This window comes from Buteo buteo, chromosome 2, assembly GCF_964188355.1.
Source record: "Buteo buteo chromosome 2, bButBut1.hap1.1, whole genome shotgun sequence".
NCBI lineage: Eukaryota > Metazoa > Chordata > Aves > Accipitriformes > Accipitridae > Buteo > Buteo buteo.
In genome coordinates this window covers 62231238-62247593 of record NC_134172.1, presented here as the reverse complement: position 1 = coordinate 62247593, position 16356 = coordinate 62231238, and the positions used below count along the sequence as shown (strand labels likewise).

The 16356-nt window shown below is 37.5% G+C and overlaps 1 protein-coding gene across 11 annotated transcripts in view; it reads right to left on the bottom strand.

The window, feature by feature from the left end:
• PHF20 (PHD finger protein 20) overlaps window positions 1-16356 on the bottom strand; it is a 74568-nt gene that overhangs the window by 8111 nt on the left and 50101 nt on the right. For all 11 annotated transcript variants that reach the window (XM_075057728.1, XM_075057657.1, XM_075057737.1 and 8 more), the window contains 5 exons: window positions 14315-14413; window positions 12257-12418; window positions 9851-10020; window positions 4638-4737; window positions 1231-1426 (listed from right to left, as the gene is read on the bottom strand). In XM_075057728.1, the coding sequence (XP_074913829.1) occupies window positions 1231-1426; window positions 4638-4737; window positions 9851-10020; window positions 12257-12418; window positions 14315-14413 (727 nt within the window). The remainder of the gene's footprint in view (window positions 1-1230; window positions 1427-4637; window positions 4738-9850; window positions 10021-12256; window positions 12419-14314; window positions 14414-16356) is intronic.

Genomic DNA, 16356 nt, shown 5'->3' with positions numbered 1-16356 from the left:
GGCAGCTGTGAAATCATCTCTTCTCCCCTAGATGGTAGATCTGCATCAACAATATAATCATTCTTCTAATTCAGCAATTTTTAAAATCCTTTCTGATTCATCTGATAAAAAACCTGGGGCTATAGCTTTTAACAAGATTATCCTATCAGGACCACACCTCATCTTTAATTAAACCAGGTCATTACACCAAGTTCAGGATGGGAGAGAAAAAGAACAAAGTCTGTAACAAGCATCATATACTTGCCCAGTGCTCCATATCTTAGTACTGTGCAAATTTCAGTTTACTCTACAATTGGAAAGTCACAATCTGAACTCTTGCTATTTAAGAAAAGGCCTAAGGAGTGATCTTACAATATTTATGTTCCACCCTCTCCAAAGAGGAAAGAGATTACTTACAGATCTGACTAAAGGACACCATAATAGAAAAGCAAAACCTTATGCTAAAATTGCTACTCTTTTGCTTTAAGCATTATTAAGCGTATTTAAGAATTTCAAGTACTGCCACTAGCCCTACTACATCATCATAGATTAAATTTAAGGGAAAAAGTTATAAAGAACACTGGACACACTAAAAGCTTTGCTTTCCAAATAGCTGCTGCTGTGAAATTTAATAACTAATAAATTTGGAATTCAATCAATTTACAACTGCTGGATTTGAGTTAGAAAAAAATTTTTCAGTCATCAGAACCCAAGGATGACTTTAAAGAGGAAAAGATGCAGAAAACTTGATTTCTACAGTGATTACTGAATATGTTATTTTTTCATATATATCTGTAATAATCTTTGCATAGAAATGAACTGCAATAGGTTGCTGAAGGTGCAACTACTTCTCCTACTACAACAAAGCAACACAATTTGCCGAACAAAAATATCTGATTTCTGCTGGAAAAGCTATGATTTAGAATTACTGAAATGGAGAATGCAAGCATTGTAAGAATGCTGCCATAGGTTATACACCTGTCCTCTTCTTGTTACTTAAATCTATTTAGGTGCTTTAGGAGAAGCTGTTTTTTCTCCCTCCTTCCTTCATACTTTCCCAACTCTTCTATACACATAGTCAATTTACAATCCTCAACACAAATAGTTTTTAAGCAGCCAAGATCACATTAGCAATTCAAACTATGTTGTTATAGAAGCACAAAAATAAGTCTGAATTTTTGGTTATTTTTCTACTATTTGAAATCTAATTCACATTGAGACCATGCCGACCGATACTTAAATACTGCTTACTGTAATATGCTCATCTTCAGCTGCAGTCCATGCAGTACTTCTATCACTCTTTGTACATCGCCAAGAAGTTGGTGAGTGGCTACTATCTTCTTGGCATTCTGGTGGGAATAATTTTCTTCCAAAAATGCTAAGCCATGCATGTGACCATTACTTAACCACTCCTTCTCATACCAGTACTTTAAGCTGGACCTCTGACCTAAAGCAACAGTAATGAACGTGTTAAAATGAAGCATTAACTATGGTATGTTGACATTGCTGGTAGTAATTCTGATTATCTCAAAGTCTTGCAACAGCTTATTTGTTATTATCAATAGTACCAATAAAGATCCTATAATAGCACACAAAACCCTGAAGACATAAAAACTTGTAAAGTGGGAAGTGAGACAATAACCTCAGAAACCTCTGTCCAACTGTAAAAGCATTCAGACCTCAAATTCTGAAGGACATTCACAAAAGGTAATTGCAGCTGATGCACACAGAAAAGTGTATTTTTAGCAGGGTATTACACTGCCTAGTAACCACGGTTATAACTAAAGCTACAGTTCAAATACAGCTCTCTGCAGACAGAAAAATGCAGCAAAAGGCAGTGACCTTCCCTTCTCCAGTAGTCTTGTTTTTAAGCATCATACATGTATTAATACAGTCATTCAACAGTAAATTTTAAAGGAATCAGTGATGAGGTTCTGATGGAAAACTTGTCTAAGTCAGGCTATTAATACTGCTAATTCTAGCTTAAAAGGCTGGAATATTAACAACAGCCAAAATGAAATTATGTTAAATGTGATAAATGCATCAGTAAAAGTAACTTAAGCAGCCAAACAAAATGGTATTAGCAGGAAAGAGTGGAACTTGAGATCCTTGCTAAACTGCAAAAACAAACACAAAAAAATCCAAGCCAAAAATCCAACAAAAGCCCACACACCCCCTGTAAAATGTATTGTTACAACAGATGTTCTCAGAAGACAGCTCAGCACCCTGAGAAACACCACTTCATTCACTGGCCTATATAGAGCCCAGTCAGCAAACCTACAAAATCAGAGATAACACTGGAGCACAGACTTAGAACAACATTCACAAAATGTCTCCAATATTAGCAGGGTAATATTGACTAGAAGTTTCAGCAGTTAAAGAGAAGCTAAAAAAAAAAAAGTTACTTGGCAGCAGAGAAACAATAAGGGATTGCACTACACACGTATTTGGTATCATTGCTACCCATGCTATTAACTTCGGCTCAATGAAGCAACACAACTCTTTGGAAGCCATACTGAGAAATAAGCAGAACAGGTGTTTATATGCTTTTGGATGGTAGTTATAGAATGGCAACAAAATGGTTTCTATGTCATGCCTTGTATGAATGTCTGTGCACATTAAGAACACTTTCAAACTTAAATTTGATACTAACTCTGTCTCAGTAAAGGAATAAAAGCAAATGAAACAGCTTGTAAGCATGCTCAGCCACTAGGCTGTATAGGATAATACTCAAATGTTTTGAGGCAAGACCTCCAAAAAATCTCAAACAGAAACCAACACAGACAAGAACAAATTTTCAAGGCTATAACTCAACTTTTCAGGCAGATACAGTGTAACAAGCAAGAGATCTTCTAGGGATGGCCAGAACCACTTTGGAGACACTCCTGACATACCTGTATTAATTCCCACACATTTATTTTTGTGTTAGAGAAACTACCATTTGTGACAGAAAATTAACTTCAGTCCACAAGAATAAAATCATGAATTTTAGAACTCCATGGTCATCTGAACAACACTGAGATTATCCAACTGAAGCCCATCCACAACATTGTTTACTTAGTGGTGTACTCAGAGCCAAAAGTACTCTCTTTCTAGCTGTGTTAGCTTAAGAGAAGACACAAGAAGATATCCAACAATGCATGCTTTCTATGGCTTGAATTAATTTGTCACATCAAACATTTTGATAATGTTTAAGCACGGGTAAATGTTACCAAATCTCTTAAAAATCCCACTTGACTCAAGAAGAACTGTCCAAAATGACAGTTGGTACAGTTTTTAGGCATAATTACACTAAACTTGCTTTTATTTCCAATAATATGAATGGTGTTGTTACAAGTACCAGTACTAAACTGGGGAAAGCTCCTAAATAAAAGTTTGCTGAATGGCTATGCCCAGTTTTAAAAGCAACTTCTGTGCTGATTCATAAGGCCTATTTAGCTCATTTCAAGCCAACAGCAGATTCACTGAAATCGAGAAGACACTTCTGCACTTAAAAAGTCAGATATGTTTTCCTTTTCCAAGACACAAGTAAAACTAAGTCCAAATAAAAAAGTTTCAGGATCTTCAAAGCAATAGCTGATTCAAGCAATTAAACTAATTAAGCAAATGAAGTGTTAGTTGTAATCAGTTTTTACCAAAAAGCATTCTGATAAAGTTTCTTACTAAATAGACATAGTTCAAGTATGATGACACAACTTCAGTCTGCATTTAAACCTAACTAATGTGCACAACTAACACAAACTGACACAAATCAAAAGCAAAATATCTTGAAAATAGAGGGTTAAAATCCTGGATGCAAGATACTGTAAAAAACTTAAAAAAATGTTAAACTATTTTACTACTTGGATAATTGAATGTAAGCACAGTGTGTCTTCCTTGCTATGAGTAAACACAACATTAGCATATGAACCACACAAATCAATGAGTTAAGCTACAAAAGAGTTGGTAGTTTTAAACAGCCAAAAAAAGCAGAGATCACAATCCAAATATGTATATAAACCAAAACAGTCTTGTGATTAGGCAGAGATCCCATTTTCTCATAATTTATGAGCATAGACTCAAGCCTGAACCTCAAAAGTTTCCACATTCAGCAAGGCTTTATAATTCATAGAGTTAGGAAGCCAGAAAAGATCCACACAAGTGTAATTTTACCTGCTGCATAAGATGGACTAAGGCATTTTAAAATACATAGGAGTAGAGAAAATATTGGTAGATCAACTCTGACTGCATTACTCAACATAAATACAAATATAAATTATCTTGGGTAACACACTCAGACAGATAAGAACCATGGCTGTTGAGAACCAGTGAGCCTCTTGCTGACTCATTTTAAAGAACACGTAAGCCTGGTCTTGTTGGAGGAAAGCTGCACTCACATCCTGTAAGATGTGCCCATGGGGAGTCTTTGCTTAAGTTTCCCAAGTGCTTCTTAAATTCATTTTCCAAAGCCAGACACCACAATCCTTATTACTGGCAAACATGCGACAGATGGTCATCACAGTTAAAACATTCATTTCCATTCCTGTCCAGCTGTAATTCTACAATACTGACTCATGTACATTCACATAAATTAAACTTTCTGTATCAATAACTGAACTCAATTACCTATAACAACAGACACATATATAAGAAGGCTCTGTAACCTTAAATTTCTGTACCTGGAGGATCTTGGCAAACATAGCAGGTGTATTTCTCAGGTACATTATCTTCCAGTAAGCCCATACAGACTCCATGCTGCCAGCACAGACACTCTTCACACTGTTTAAAGTCAAGAAGTGCACCATCAACAGAAATGAAGCCTACAGGAGCTCAATAAGATTACCTCAATTGAGAGACACATCATCTACATATTTTAAGACAAAAAAATGTATTAATACCTACCCCTCTCTTCCAACTACAAGCAAATACATTAAAGAAGTGGACTGCAATAAAGTCTGAACCCTTCCCACACATTTTTCACATGGATTTCTGGAGAATGACAACAATTACAAAAGTGGAAGCTGAGATCCTGAAAGGTGCAAAAATGTTCCCTTTGGCGATGAAAATGCTTCACAAGATGCATGCACACATAATCAGGACAGAAAACAGTATGCAATCAAGCTTTCTTTAGCAAAATATATCAAGTTTTCAGAACTAAAAGGTTCCCCCTCAAAGGGTAAATCATATTCAATTATAAAATCCAAGGGATATTTATGTCACACAGGACTAGCCAATATTATGCTTTACTGATACTTCTATCTCTAGCATTTTATCTATTTCAAAGGTAGCTCTACTAATATAAAACTCCAGTGCAGATGCAGTTGTACTAGCTTTAAAAACTTCTGACATCTTTCTAAGTGTGAGCAATCGCATTGGCAAAGACTGAATATAATTTGGTCCTACTTTTTTAGCACAGTTATGCTATTTAAAATGCAATCACTGTACTTAAACTCATACAGTTTTAGAGCAGGAAAAACTATAGCCACATGTTCTGTTTCAGTCACTTCCAACCCACCCCCCACTTTAACAAGCAGACAAAACTTCAACTGTAGTCTGAAGACCCCTGAAATGTGAGACCAAACCCCACTTCAGAATATTAGGTCAATTTTGATTTGAAACTGTGGTGTCAGTTCAGAATTACTATTTTCACAAGCAGTGAGACAATACATCATAACCTTTATTTCTCAGAGCACAAGCCAAAAGCTTAATGCAGAGATCTTGTCAATATTGGCAAAGGTTTTCAAAATCAGCTAAACCAAACACAAACAGCAACCCCAAGCAATCTCAGATGCTGCTCTTCACTGACCTACAAAGATGCCAACTTGATAAACATCTCACCTGTGTTGAGCACCACTTATACCACTTTTATTAATGCTGCTCTTGTCTCCTGCCTTTCCTCAAGCTAGGAAAGACAGAAAGGGACCACCAGTTTTTGCATACATCATTGTATTAAATTAGTGGGGTTTTGCATACATCACTGTATTAAATTAGTTGTCTAGGTGTGGAGGAAATAGAAGCACTGGGAATGGAGAATGTAAAAGTTTAGAGAGAAACAGGTTTGACAGATGGGACTAACAATGTTTTGCCTTACAAAATGGCTAACAATCCTAAAGCAATAAGGAGATGTTTTCAAAAAAGGCTGAGAGACCATCCTACTTTCACAAAGATGATTAGCAGGAGCCAGAAAAATGTGTCCTAAAATGAAGAAAACCGATTAAGAAAAATAGAATGCATGCTAAAAGTAAGGAGGGAGATTCTGGACCTAGTTACACTTGCACCCTGTAAATCATGCCATATGGCATAGAGCTACACACAGTGATTTTCCAGGCAAATTTGCCTAGGACTCTAATGAAGCATCCCAATTTTTTTATTTAAATATCAGTTGAGTAAAATATCCACCCCATCAGGGCACAGGTCCTTCCTTTTATCTGCATGTTCTACTTTACCACTTGGCTGGCCAGGCTAAAGGCTATTGCTCTGGACACATGCTACATAGAAGCTACACCCTGCACATGAAGTAGTAGCAAAGCAAGCCAAGTAAGACATTTTGAAGAGGAAAAACACACAGAGCTGTGCAATAATATTTAAATTGAAGTTCAAGTGTGAACGAAATACCCAAACCCAATGGACATGTATTTAAAGCTGCTTTTCATCTACCGGAACAAAAATATCCCAAGTCCATTTACATCCATCACCTCCAAGGCCACCAAATCCAGCCCCAGAATTCTCTACATCACACACATATTCACCAATATTTATGTATAAAAATCAAAATGAACAGACAATGACATCTTTGTCTGGACTTTTTTGGCCCCAAGCCTTACCCTAAAAAAGGGAGTGCTGTGCCTTCAGAAGCAACACACAGCAACGCTAAGCTACTACTGTACACAGGCTCCATAAATTATATCTAGTAACCTCCTTGCAAAGTTACAGAAACCAGAATGAAATAGCATTGACCAATGATATATTATTTTTTTATACTTTTTTCCAGTTTTACCTTCTACTGAGGCAGGTACTTAAATGCAAAACCATATTTCTGTATCCTGGTGTAATGAATGGTATTCTTTATGCGCAAATTGCTTGAGAGAATTAATTTAAGGCAAGTTCAAGATAAAGGAACAGGTTTTTTGCAAAATCTCTAAGCTGAATTTTTTGTGGGTTTTATTATTAGTTTAAAGACCTAAATGGAACAAATTCTTGGTTTAACTGTGTAAGAGTTTCATTAAACCTTAATGGTCCCTAATCTTTTCAGGAAAAATACAGGTGCTGCTTATGTTTAAAATTAACTTTTTTTTTTCCTCATTATTTCTAAATTCGGCAAATTCCTGGAAATGAGCACCATTCAGAGAAAAAAAAGATTTACCATTCTCCCTCTTGCAAGAGGGCACCATACATGTACCCTGGGAGGGAGGAACCTCCAGTCACATGCATGGAGAAAATGCCCTGGCTTCTAATTTTGATACCAAGTCAAGGCAGACCGGCACACAAGGACATGCTCAAGCAAGTACCCCAAGTGTCAGCATATTTCAGTCAGATCTCATCAGTAATAAGCAGGAGCAGAATAAGCACTTCAGCGGAGACAAGTGCAAAGAATGACAATATTCTTCTAAAAACCCACACACCAAGCAAAACCACGTATCTTCAGGAAGAGAGGACAAGTCTGAATGCAAGTTCTTTAGGATAGAGGCTTCCAAATTCGTGTTTCCAAGTGTCAAATTGAAGTCTGAGTAGGAAATAGGGAAGAAATCTCTCCTTCTTATAAAGTTATGACAACTACATGGGATCCTCACTCTGTAGAGTCAAAGGGAAGTGTCAATCTCAGCACTACACCTCTGAAAAGCGGAAAATAAGTTTCCCTCATCATAATTCCACAGTTGTAAAACATAGCATCTTTGCTTTGTATTAATGCTCTGTAGTTAAAGAGCTAGGTCAGACATTTTCACATCAACAGCAGCAGACCAGACTGTTCAAAACATTTTCCCAAAAACTACAGGCTGACAGAAAGATGTGGAGAGCACAGCACTTGGTACCTTAAACTATCTGCCTAATCTACCCCCCACCCCCCGCCCCCAATCTTATTACCACCTCCTCGCTCTCCAATTCCTATTGCTTCAGCCCCCATAACAAATGCAGGTACTCACCACACCGTCGATCTCCATCTCTCTTCCAGAGAGAATAACCTGCTCTCCTAGACAATTCTTTTATAACACAGCTGAAGTGTTTAAAACTTTGCAATACACTCAAAAAAAAACCAAACCCCCCAACTAGTTCAACCTAGAAAACGGATCTCGGACGCAGCGTGCAAAACCTTACATGAAAGCTATCCATAGACTACGTCCTGAGCTAGCTGTCAGTTCTCTGCCATTCTGCATAGACTAGTACTGAGACTGCTTTTGCCAGAAAATTATACTCCAGACTATATCTTTGTGTCTTTCATTGAGCCATCTCTTCAGAGGACAGCCAGCCCCCTTTATTCCCAACTGTCAGACTCCTCTTCCTCCTATACATTCAGGTGTTACTTATCTAATTTTGACCACAGCCCATCATTGCACCCTCCCCTACTAATGCACAAGGTATCTTTTGCCCTGCATTGTCTGGATCCCACACTACTACAAAGGTGTGCATCAAAATGTACTTGGCACTAACAGAAGTGTCATACGTTCCAGAGCAAATCTCCATAAAATAGTATGGAATGCCAAAGAAAAATACCCAATTAAGTTAGCTGTTAAACTCGACCACTGAGGACAAAGATCACATTTAGCTGCATTTGCTAGCTCTAATTTTTTTTTTAAATTAGGTTGTTGATGTTCAGAGCAAAAAAAGTTTTTCTACTGTCCTGCTGCAGAAGCCAAGAATTCTTCACACAATTTGATCAGTGCACACCTTCTCCTTAACAGGCTTCTGCCTCCATTCATGCAATAAAGTCCACCAAAAAAATTATCAGCAGCTGTGAGGTAGGTATAGATCAGCTTCTGTCTTTCCTCCTAGTTCCAAACAGCAAAAAAGAAATGCAGTTCACAGTAGCATGCCACGAACTATCCCATTAAGGGGTCCCATAAAGTGGGATTCAAACCTCTCAAAAATTAGCAACAGAATGCCTGGGAAAGTGAATTCAAAAGCTGCAGATGAGAGCAAGCTTCGTGTGTCAGAAAAGTATTTCTGAAATCAGTGTCATGCCATATCCTTTCACAAATAAAACCAACTCCTCAAAAGAATGCAATAATTACCTTAAAATATGCAATGAGTGCAGCTGCCAAGCTATACTACTGCCACTTTGAACTGAGGTCCTACAACAAGCAAGAAGTTATCTAGACAGGAGTAGGAGCCTCCTAAAAAAAAAAAAAACAACAAGCTGCAGAATGGACAACTGCAGCTCTGCTTCAAAACAAAAGACTCAAGTAAGGATTTTTTTCTTCATCCTATCTAGAGGACTGTATGTTTTAAGTCAAGCTTCTTGCAAGGGCAGAGAAGCAGACGGGTACCACCATCTCATGGCAATGTTCTGAACATGCTTAGAACTAAAGGGAAGCAAAAAAGCCAGATAATAAGCCACTGATTTTAAATAGATATTCTCTAAACATAGGAAATGTTGTAATTTTTAGAAAAATGCAAATCCACAAGTGACAAGCCAACCGTTAATGGCTTATATAGAATTGTCCCTTTGCCCCCACTTTCCTTCAATTAAAAAACCAAACTGTATCAAAAAGTGGTTTTCTACCTATCATAGCAGCTGCTCACCCTGATAAGTTACCTTAAAAAGTTTTATGATTTCAGAGGACAACAATAGTTTATTTCATGTACAGAACGTACCTGTGCACATTTCTACACTAGCTTTTCCACTGACACTTCCCACTGTATTCACTGAAATGTGCATTCACCCTCTACATCATACCTGAATCATGAAGTCATTTTCTTCTTTTACTTCACAAACACACCGAACAATCTCAAAATCACTGTCTTCAACTTCTTCATCAGGGTTCGTGGTTACATCAACATCTTGACTGCAGTCATCATCACTCCAAGGCAAGCTATCCATAGATGACTCACTCAGGGCGTCATCCTCTATACAAAAAGTAGTTAGATAAAATACCAAGTAATTATAAAAAGGTCAAATAACTCTCAAGATTTCATCCCAAGTATGCAGTCATACATTTCTGAAAGCATGAGTTCACCGTGTAATTTAAGGAACATCACAATGTTACTACATAATGAAGTTTTATATTCTCATTAATAGCTCCTTCAAAATATTCCAACTTAACAGCTGTCATTAAAATTGTATTCTCAACATACAGTGCCTCAAACCAAAGGCACAAAGTCTCTTTAGACAAGTAAGTATAATAAACAAAACCAGATTTATAAATTCAAAAAGGATTCATACTAGTTTCTGCAATTTGTACAGAATTATGACTTGGTACTTTAAGTGTAAAGCTCCCCAAAAGATATGAGGGTTCTGTCTTACAAACCATTCGATCTCACAAAGTAATGTCTCCATACAGAAACATTCAGAGTCCAACAGAGAATTTAATCCTGCTTCAGAAGTGATTATTTTCATTTAGTCTCCTGTTAAGGACACATTTATCAATTCAGGGGCAGTGCGCTGCCCAAGGTATTCTTTAAGAATGCTCCCACGCTACTTAAAGCATTAATGCATTTCTGTGGATGGAGTAAGACTGCCAATAAAATCTTTACTGAACAACATGCTAAATTGAGATGCTTACCTTAATAATATTAATGCAATGTCTACACCTTCCTTGGGGATAGAATGGGAGGGTCAGAGGGAGAAGAGAAGGATTTTAATTATTTGGGAAATACTCTAGTGAGGTGGAGGAGAGCAGAAGGGAAAAATTATAGTCACTCTTAAGCAGATTGTGGGGTCTCACCTATATTGGGTGGACCTATTTTGATCACTTAGCCCCTAAAACAAGACTGTAGAAATAGAACCACCAGTCTGTAGTATAAACTAGATCTTTTGAAGAAACATCTGTTCTCAAATTTAGGGGGCTGAGAAGCCAATGCATTAGTTAATTTTCATGTTTAGAAGTTTTATTCTACCTCTGAGATAGGACACACTTTTCTGAAGTACTCTGTAAGCAACAGGTTAAGCACCCTGCACTTTCATTCTACACAAGAGTTTTACTATTACTTACACCAGGTCTTCTTTATCTAGGCACTGCTTCTATTGTTAGTACAAATTCTGCAGATGCAAAAAGCAGCAAAGCAATTGTGAAAAGGATGAAATAAAACTATTTCCAATACTTTTCACGTCTTTCAATGTCTATGAGCTGATCAACAGAAGTCTGAGCAACGGATGACCATGTTACTAAACTGCGAGTGCATTCTATGGTCAATATGCTCCAAAACCATAACTGCTCTGACTTTCAGAACATGTTTTGAGACATTATCACAATCTTCGCCTCAGTAATTTTTAATGTTTCCTCTTTTCCCTATACAATGGAATTAGCTGAACTTAATTTTTTCATTTTGCCTAATACCAAACAAGAAAACAGTTGTGTCAAAAAAAAATCAAATTACCATCAACAGTGTATCTGTACAATAAGGAATTTAAGGTTCCCATACATATCAAGCTGTCATACATTTCCCATTTCCTTCAAATTTGCAAGCTTTAAGAATAACAGAAAGAACAAAATGTTTGTCTTCCTTTTTTATTGTACCAGCTTGTGACAGTAAACAGGAAGACGGACCAAGATATTAAAAATTATGAAAGCTGGAACACAGCAGCCACATTTTTATGAGCTCTGTTTATGAAGTGCTATGAAGACACTAATAAATAGCTACTCAAGAGCTCATCATTGTGAAGCTCAGAAAGTCATTCTAACCATGTATCATACTGTATCTATACAAGTACACATAACCACATTCAGTGGTCTCTCAAACACAGCACACACATTGTATAAACTTGCATATAATCTATTATTAACTCTGAATGAGTTACTACTTTGTAGAAATCTTTGGAAATATGAAAATTTTAATTACTGAAGTGTGAACATAGTTATTACAGAGCTAATAAGGTGCTGCAAAAAGGTGCAGTTCTGAAATAAGGGCAACAGTCTTCTAGCTTCTATGAAGGTAAAGCAAAGCAAAAAGCAGCAACATCAAGCTCTGGCAAATGAACTGGGTTCAACTTCTTCAAGCAGGGGAAAAGGAAACACACACAGTCCTACGTAAGAATAGCCAAGTTTACATCATGAGTACCAGCTTTCGTGTCTATTAGTGCAGCTCACACATTTACTGGTATTGAAAGACAGAACCAACAAACCAATGAGGAGAGTCATCTTACCATTTGTTTTTGATTTTCCTCTGTGCTGCCCAGAATCAGAGCACTGCAGCAGCGTGCTTGGGTGTGCAGATGATTTATTTGAAGAAATACATTTTGTGACAACTGATTTTTCAGAAGAAAGCTCCTGCGAAATATCTGTGTTTTCTTCACTGCCAGAGTATTCTGTAAAATTGAAAGAAGTATCATTATTAGAAATCTGTGGTCAAGAAAAGTTGACAGAAAAAAAACCAGCACCATGCATGCCCATAGCAAGCATGTATAATCCACTGAGACAATTTTCACTTCAATATGCTAAGACTCTGGGACTTCACTATGCTGCTGAAAGATGTGTAAGCTTTCTAAAGGCTAGAAAATTGTCTGAACCAGAAAAATCTTATGCAGCTCAGTCATCCTTCACTGCTGACATGAGAAAGGCTGAAAACACTGGTTACTTACACCTAACTATTCTTCAGAGTGAGTAAGTCTACAAATGCTTTTGCATCACAGGCACTTCTAACACAAGCACTGTTAGCTGGAGACCTCTCCCTCACACCCTGCTATTATTCACATGGGCTACGCACACTCCCTAATCTCACAGACTAAAAAGTGGACAGAAAGCATCTCTTCTCTTATTTTTCTAGTGTAGGTACAGGATGCATGGGTGGAAGAGAAAGGCCCCAATTAGGAACGTGTGGAGAAAACACCAAGAACAGTTCCTCTGTGAAATACCCATTTGTCATGTCCTGGACTGTATAAATAGAGGCTGTCAGCAGTTAAGCAGTACCCTCCAATCAGTTATCTGGAGAAAACCTTCAAGGTTCCTGGACTGAAGAACCACAAGGGCAACATCAAAAAAAGGCAAGCAACTTTTTAAAACCCAAGGGTAGACAGACAAGCAGTTTGCAGGTACTAGTTGTGCAACTATTGCATAAGTTTACAAATTATACTTCGCATATTATCATTATATTTGAGGGCACCATACAATCAGAAACTCACTGAAATTATTCATTTCAGTACAATCCTGAGCCAGCCTGCCTGCGGTTCTTTCTTCCTGTCTACTCTCTCATGACAGCTTGCCCTATTTCTTCATGGCAGCAAACAAAAAGGTATTCTCTTTCCTGTCTCAGAAACTCCTCCATAAGGAGCTCTAGTTTAACAAATTATGCATATCAGATTGAAATGTGCTGCATTAATGATCCTAGACATCCATCAATGGCAGAGAAAGTTGCCATGCTTGATCTGTAAACACCTTACTAGACAAATCTTTCAGAATCAATTGCCATTTCAGAAGTGAGGAATCCAATCACTAATAACACCTGGGCCTACATATGAAGTTCAAAGTGTAAAATGGCCTGAGGAAAGCACTCCCAAGCCTCTGTAGATGAAATCAACAGAGAAGACATCTTCCTACTGCAACCCTATTAATGTAGGTGGAACAGCAGTTATGAGACATGACAGGGGGACACAGCATGAGTATAGTATTTAAATCAGGCTTTCACTTCATCTCTCCAGGAGAAGGGAGATTTATCCTTTACAAAAAAAATTTAGGATGCGACAGGTTTAATACAGCTCATTGCCACAGCCTCTGAAACCCCGCCCCATACTAAGTGAAGATGTAAGAAACAACAAAGTTAACGGCAGAAAAAGAGGACCCATCAACATTTCCAAACTCCATCATTCATACAAGGTCCCCAAAACTAACTCATATAACTGAGAACATCTGGTACACAGGGTACTTGGTAACAAATCAAGAGGATCTGCACCCACTTTAACTGGTAAAACTTGCATACAAGTACACTTGCTAATGAAAAGCCAGACTTAGAAGACTGACGTACACATTTTGGAGCTTGATTTATTCTGTGCCATCACAAGCACTACTATAAGCCATCATCCAGCATTAATGATGCACCTCAGCCAGGAAATAAATTATCTTGCCAATCACAATTTAATATTAACCACTTAATAAAATCAGAACTATCAGATAACTGAAGAAACCAGTCTTAAGAGCGTGAAACTGCGTAATAGGCAAAACAAAATAATGAAACCAGTTTCCTCTACAGAAGGAGAAAAGAACTTTACCAGGCTTAGATCGCTTTTTCTTTTTTTTCTTTTTCTTTGACTTGGACTTTCCATAGTCTTTGGATTTTCTTTCTTTGTTCTTCTCATGTTCTTTAACAGCTGAAATTAGACAATATTCCAACTTAATTTTTAAGATATATCCACACTTATTCTACTTATTAATTTTTTTTAAAGACCTCCACAGTTTCTTTGGACCATCAGGGCCAGTTCACTGAAAAAAACCCCAAACCAACAAGAAAACTTATTTGTAAGAATTCCCAGCTCTCATAACTCGAATGGTCTGTTTTAAGTCCTAATTTGATTGTCCCATAACAATAATTACAATAGCATATGGGAGAAATCAACTGTATGCCAATGCCCATTTACCACTTACGTGCTTCAGAGGTTATTAAAAAAGAAGATACTGGGAGATTTTTTATATCCGTTTTCTAAATTATTATGGCTGAACGTATCGGTAGCATTGTGACAGAAGTCTGACAAGAACAAAACCGCAACTCCCCAAACTCTAGTACAGTTTCAGTCAAATATTTTGTTTTCATGGAAAATGGAGTAACAACTGGTTCGATTGGCTTTAACTGGTATTCTCTCACCATCTGTTCTCCATTCTATTTTTATGGGAATAAAAAAAAACCATAATTTTTGAATGATTGGGTGATGTCCTTCAATCAAGTCCATCCTCAAAGCATGCTTCCAGAGCGCTTGCCATAAAGTATAATCCTGCTGGCAAGGTAATATGCACAAACCCTTGCTTTCCATATCATAACATTGGTTTACAACTCCTGTCTTTCAGATTTAGGTGTCTGCAGCGGAATTTCTAGATATTTACACAGTTCCTTAAGTAAATTATCTTGACTTGGTCGAGACTATAGGTGCAATCATAAAACCTATTACGGAAAGACGCCTTGCATCTCAAAAGGGCTTTGCCCTCGAGAGTGCTTAGCTGATTAAGCCACTCACCATCCCATTTAGAAGCCTATTGCAATTTCTGATTACTGATATCAGAATAAGCACCTAGACACTCTAGACTGTAAGAAATCTTCTCCTGCACAAAACATTAAAGAACCCTAGCTGGTCTCATGAAGCAAACCAGTGTATTATGTTAACCTCTTTCGTACGTGCTAATAGTAAACTCCCCAATTCACAACCTAACGCTACACATTTATGGTACAAACAGCTCGCTCTGAGAAACTTGAAGTCTCACTCACATTCTACCACCTGTGATAAGCATGCAGGAGACATGCTTATTAGCTCCTCCTCATGAGTCTTCAGCTCTGTATCTCCCCATCCTCTTAGACCTTGAATATCTCCTGCTACTTTGCCATTCATGTTCTTCTTTTGGCATGTCATTAGTGATGGCTGCTAAAATTGTGCATTGCCAGCAGCCACATTAACTGCTGACACCGATGGCAGCCTGCCACACCAATTACATGTCTTTCAAAGGCAGTATGACTAGCAGCACAAAAGAAACTTCATCCCCTCTCCACTACCATTTGTTGAGGGGGGTAAAAAGAAAAAGAAAAAAAAAAGGAAAAAGAGGTTCATATATAAGTCCTAGCACAGAGCTTCCAACTTCCTTCTTACTGTCCTTTGTCCTCATCTCCTAGTCCTCCAGTGGTCAAGATCCTCTGGGTACCATTTCCTTCTCCCTGCTCACAGGGATGCAAGTAAGTTCTGCCATTTTATTCTTCCAGAAGGGCAAAGAGAGAATAACTGAGGTCAACAACGGTAGGAAAATTTTGCATCTTTTATTTTGAAAATAGAAATTTGCATGGTCAGATCATCTGATTTAAGATATCCAAGTGCACAGAGTATGCTTCTTCAGTCAATACCAACATATCCATGACAAATAGGACAAAAAATTGTCACTTTGTTCCACACTTTTTCCCCTTCAGCTTGGCAGTTATGTCTTTTAAAAATCTGAAAAAATACAAGTATTTGCAAATTTTTGTATACAGCTATCTTCTTGACTGCACAACAGTTAATGCCAGTTTTCCTAATAAAACAAAAAATCTGCAAAGAATGAGTATTATAAAAGGGACTTT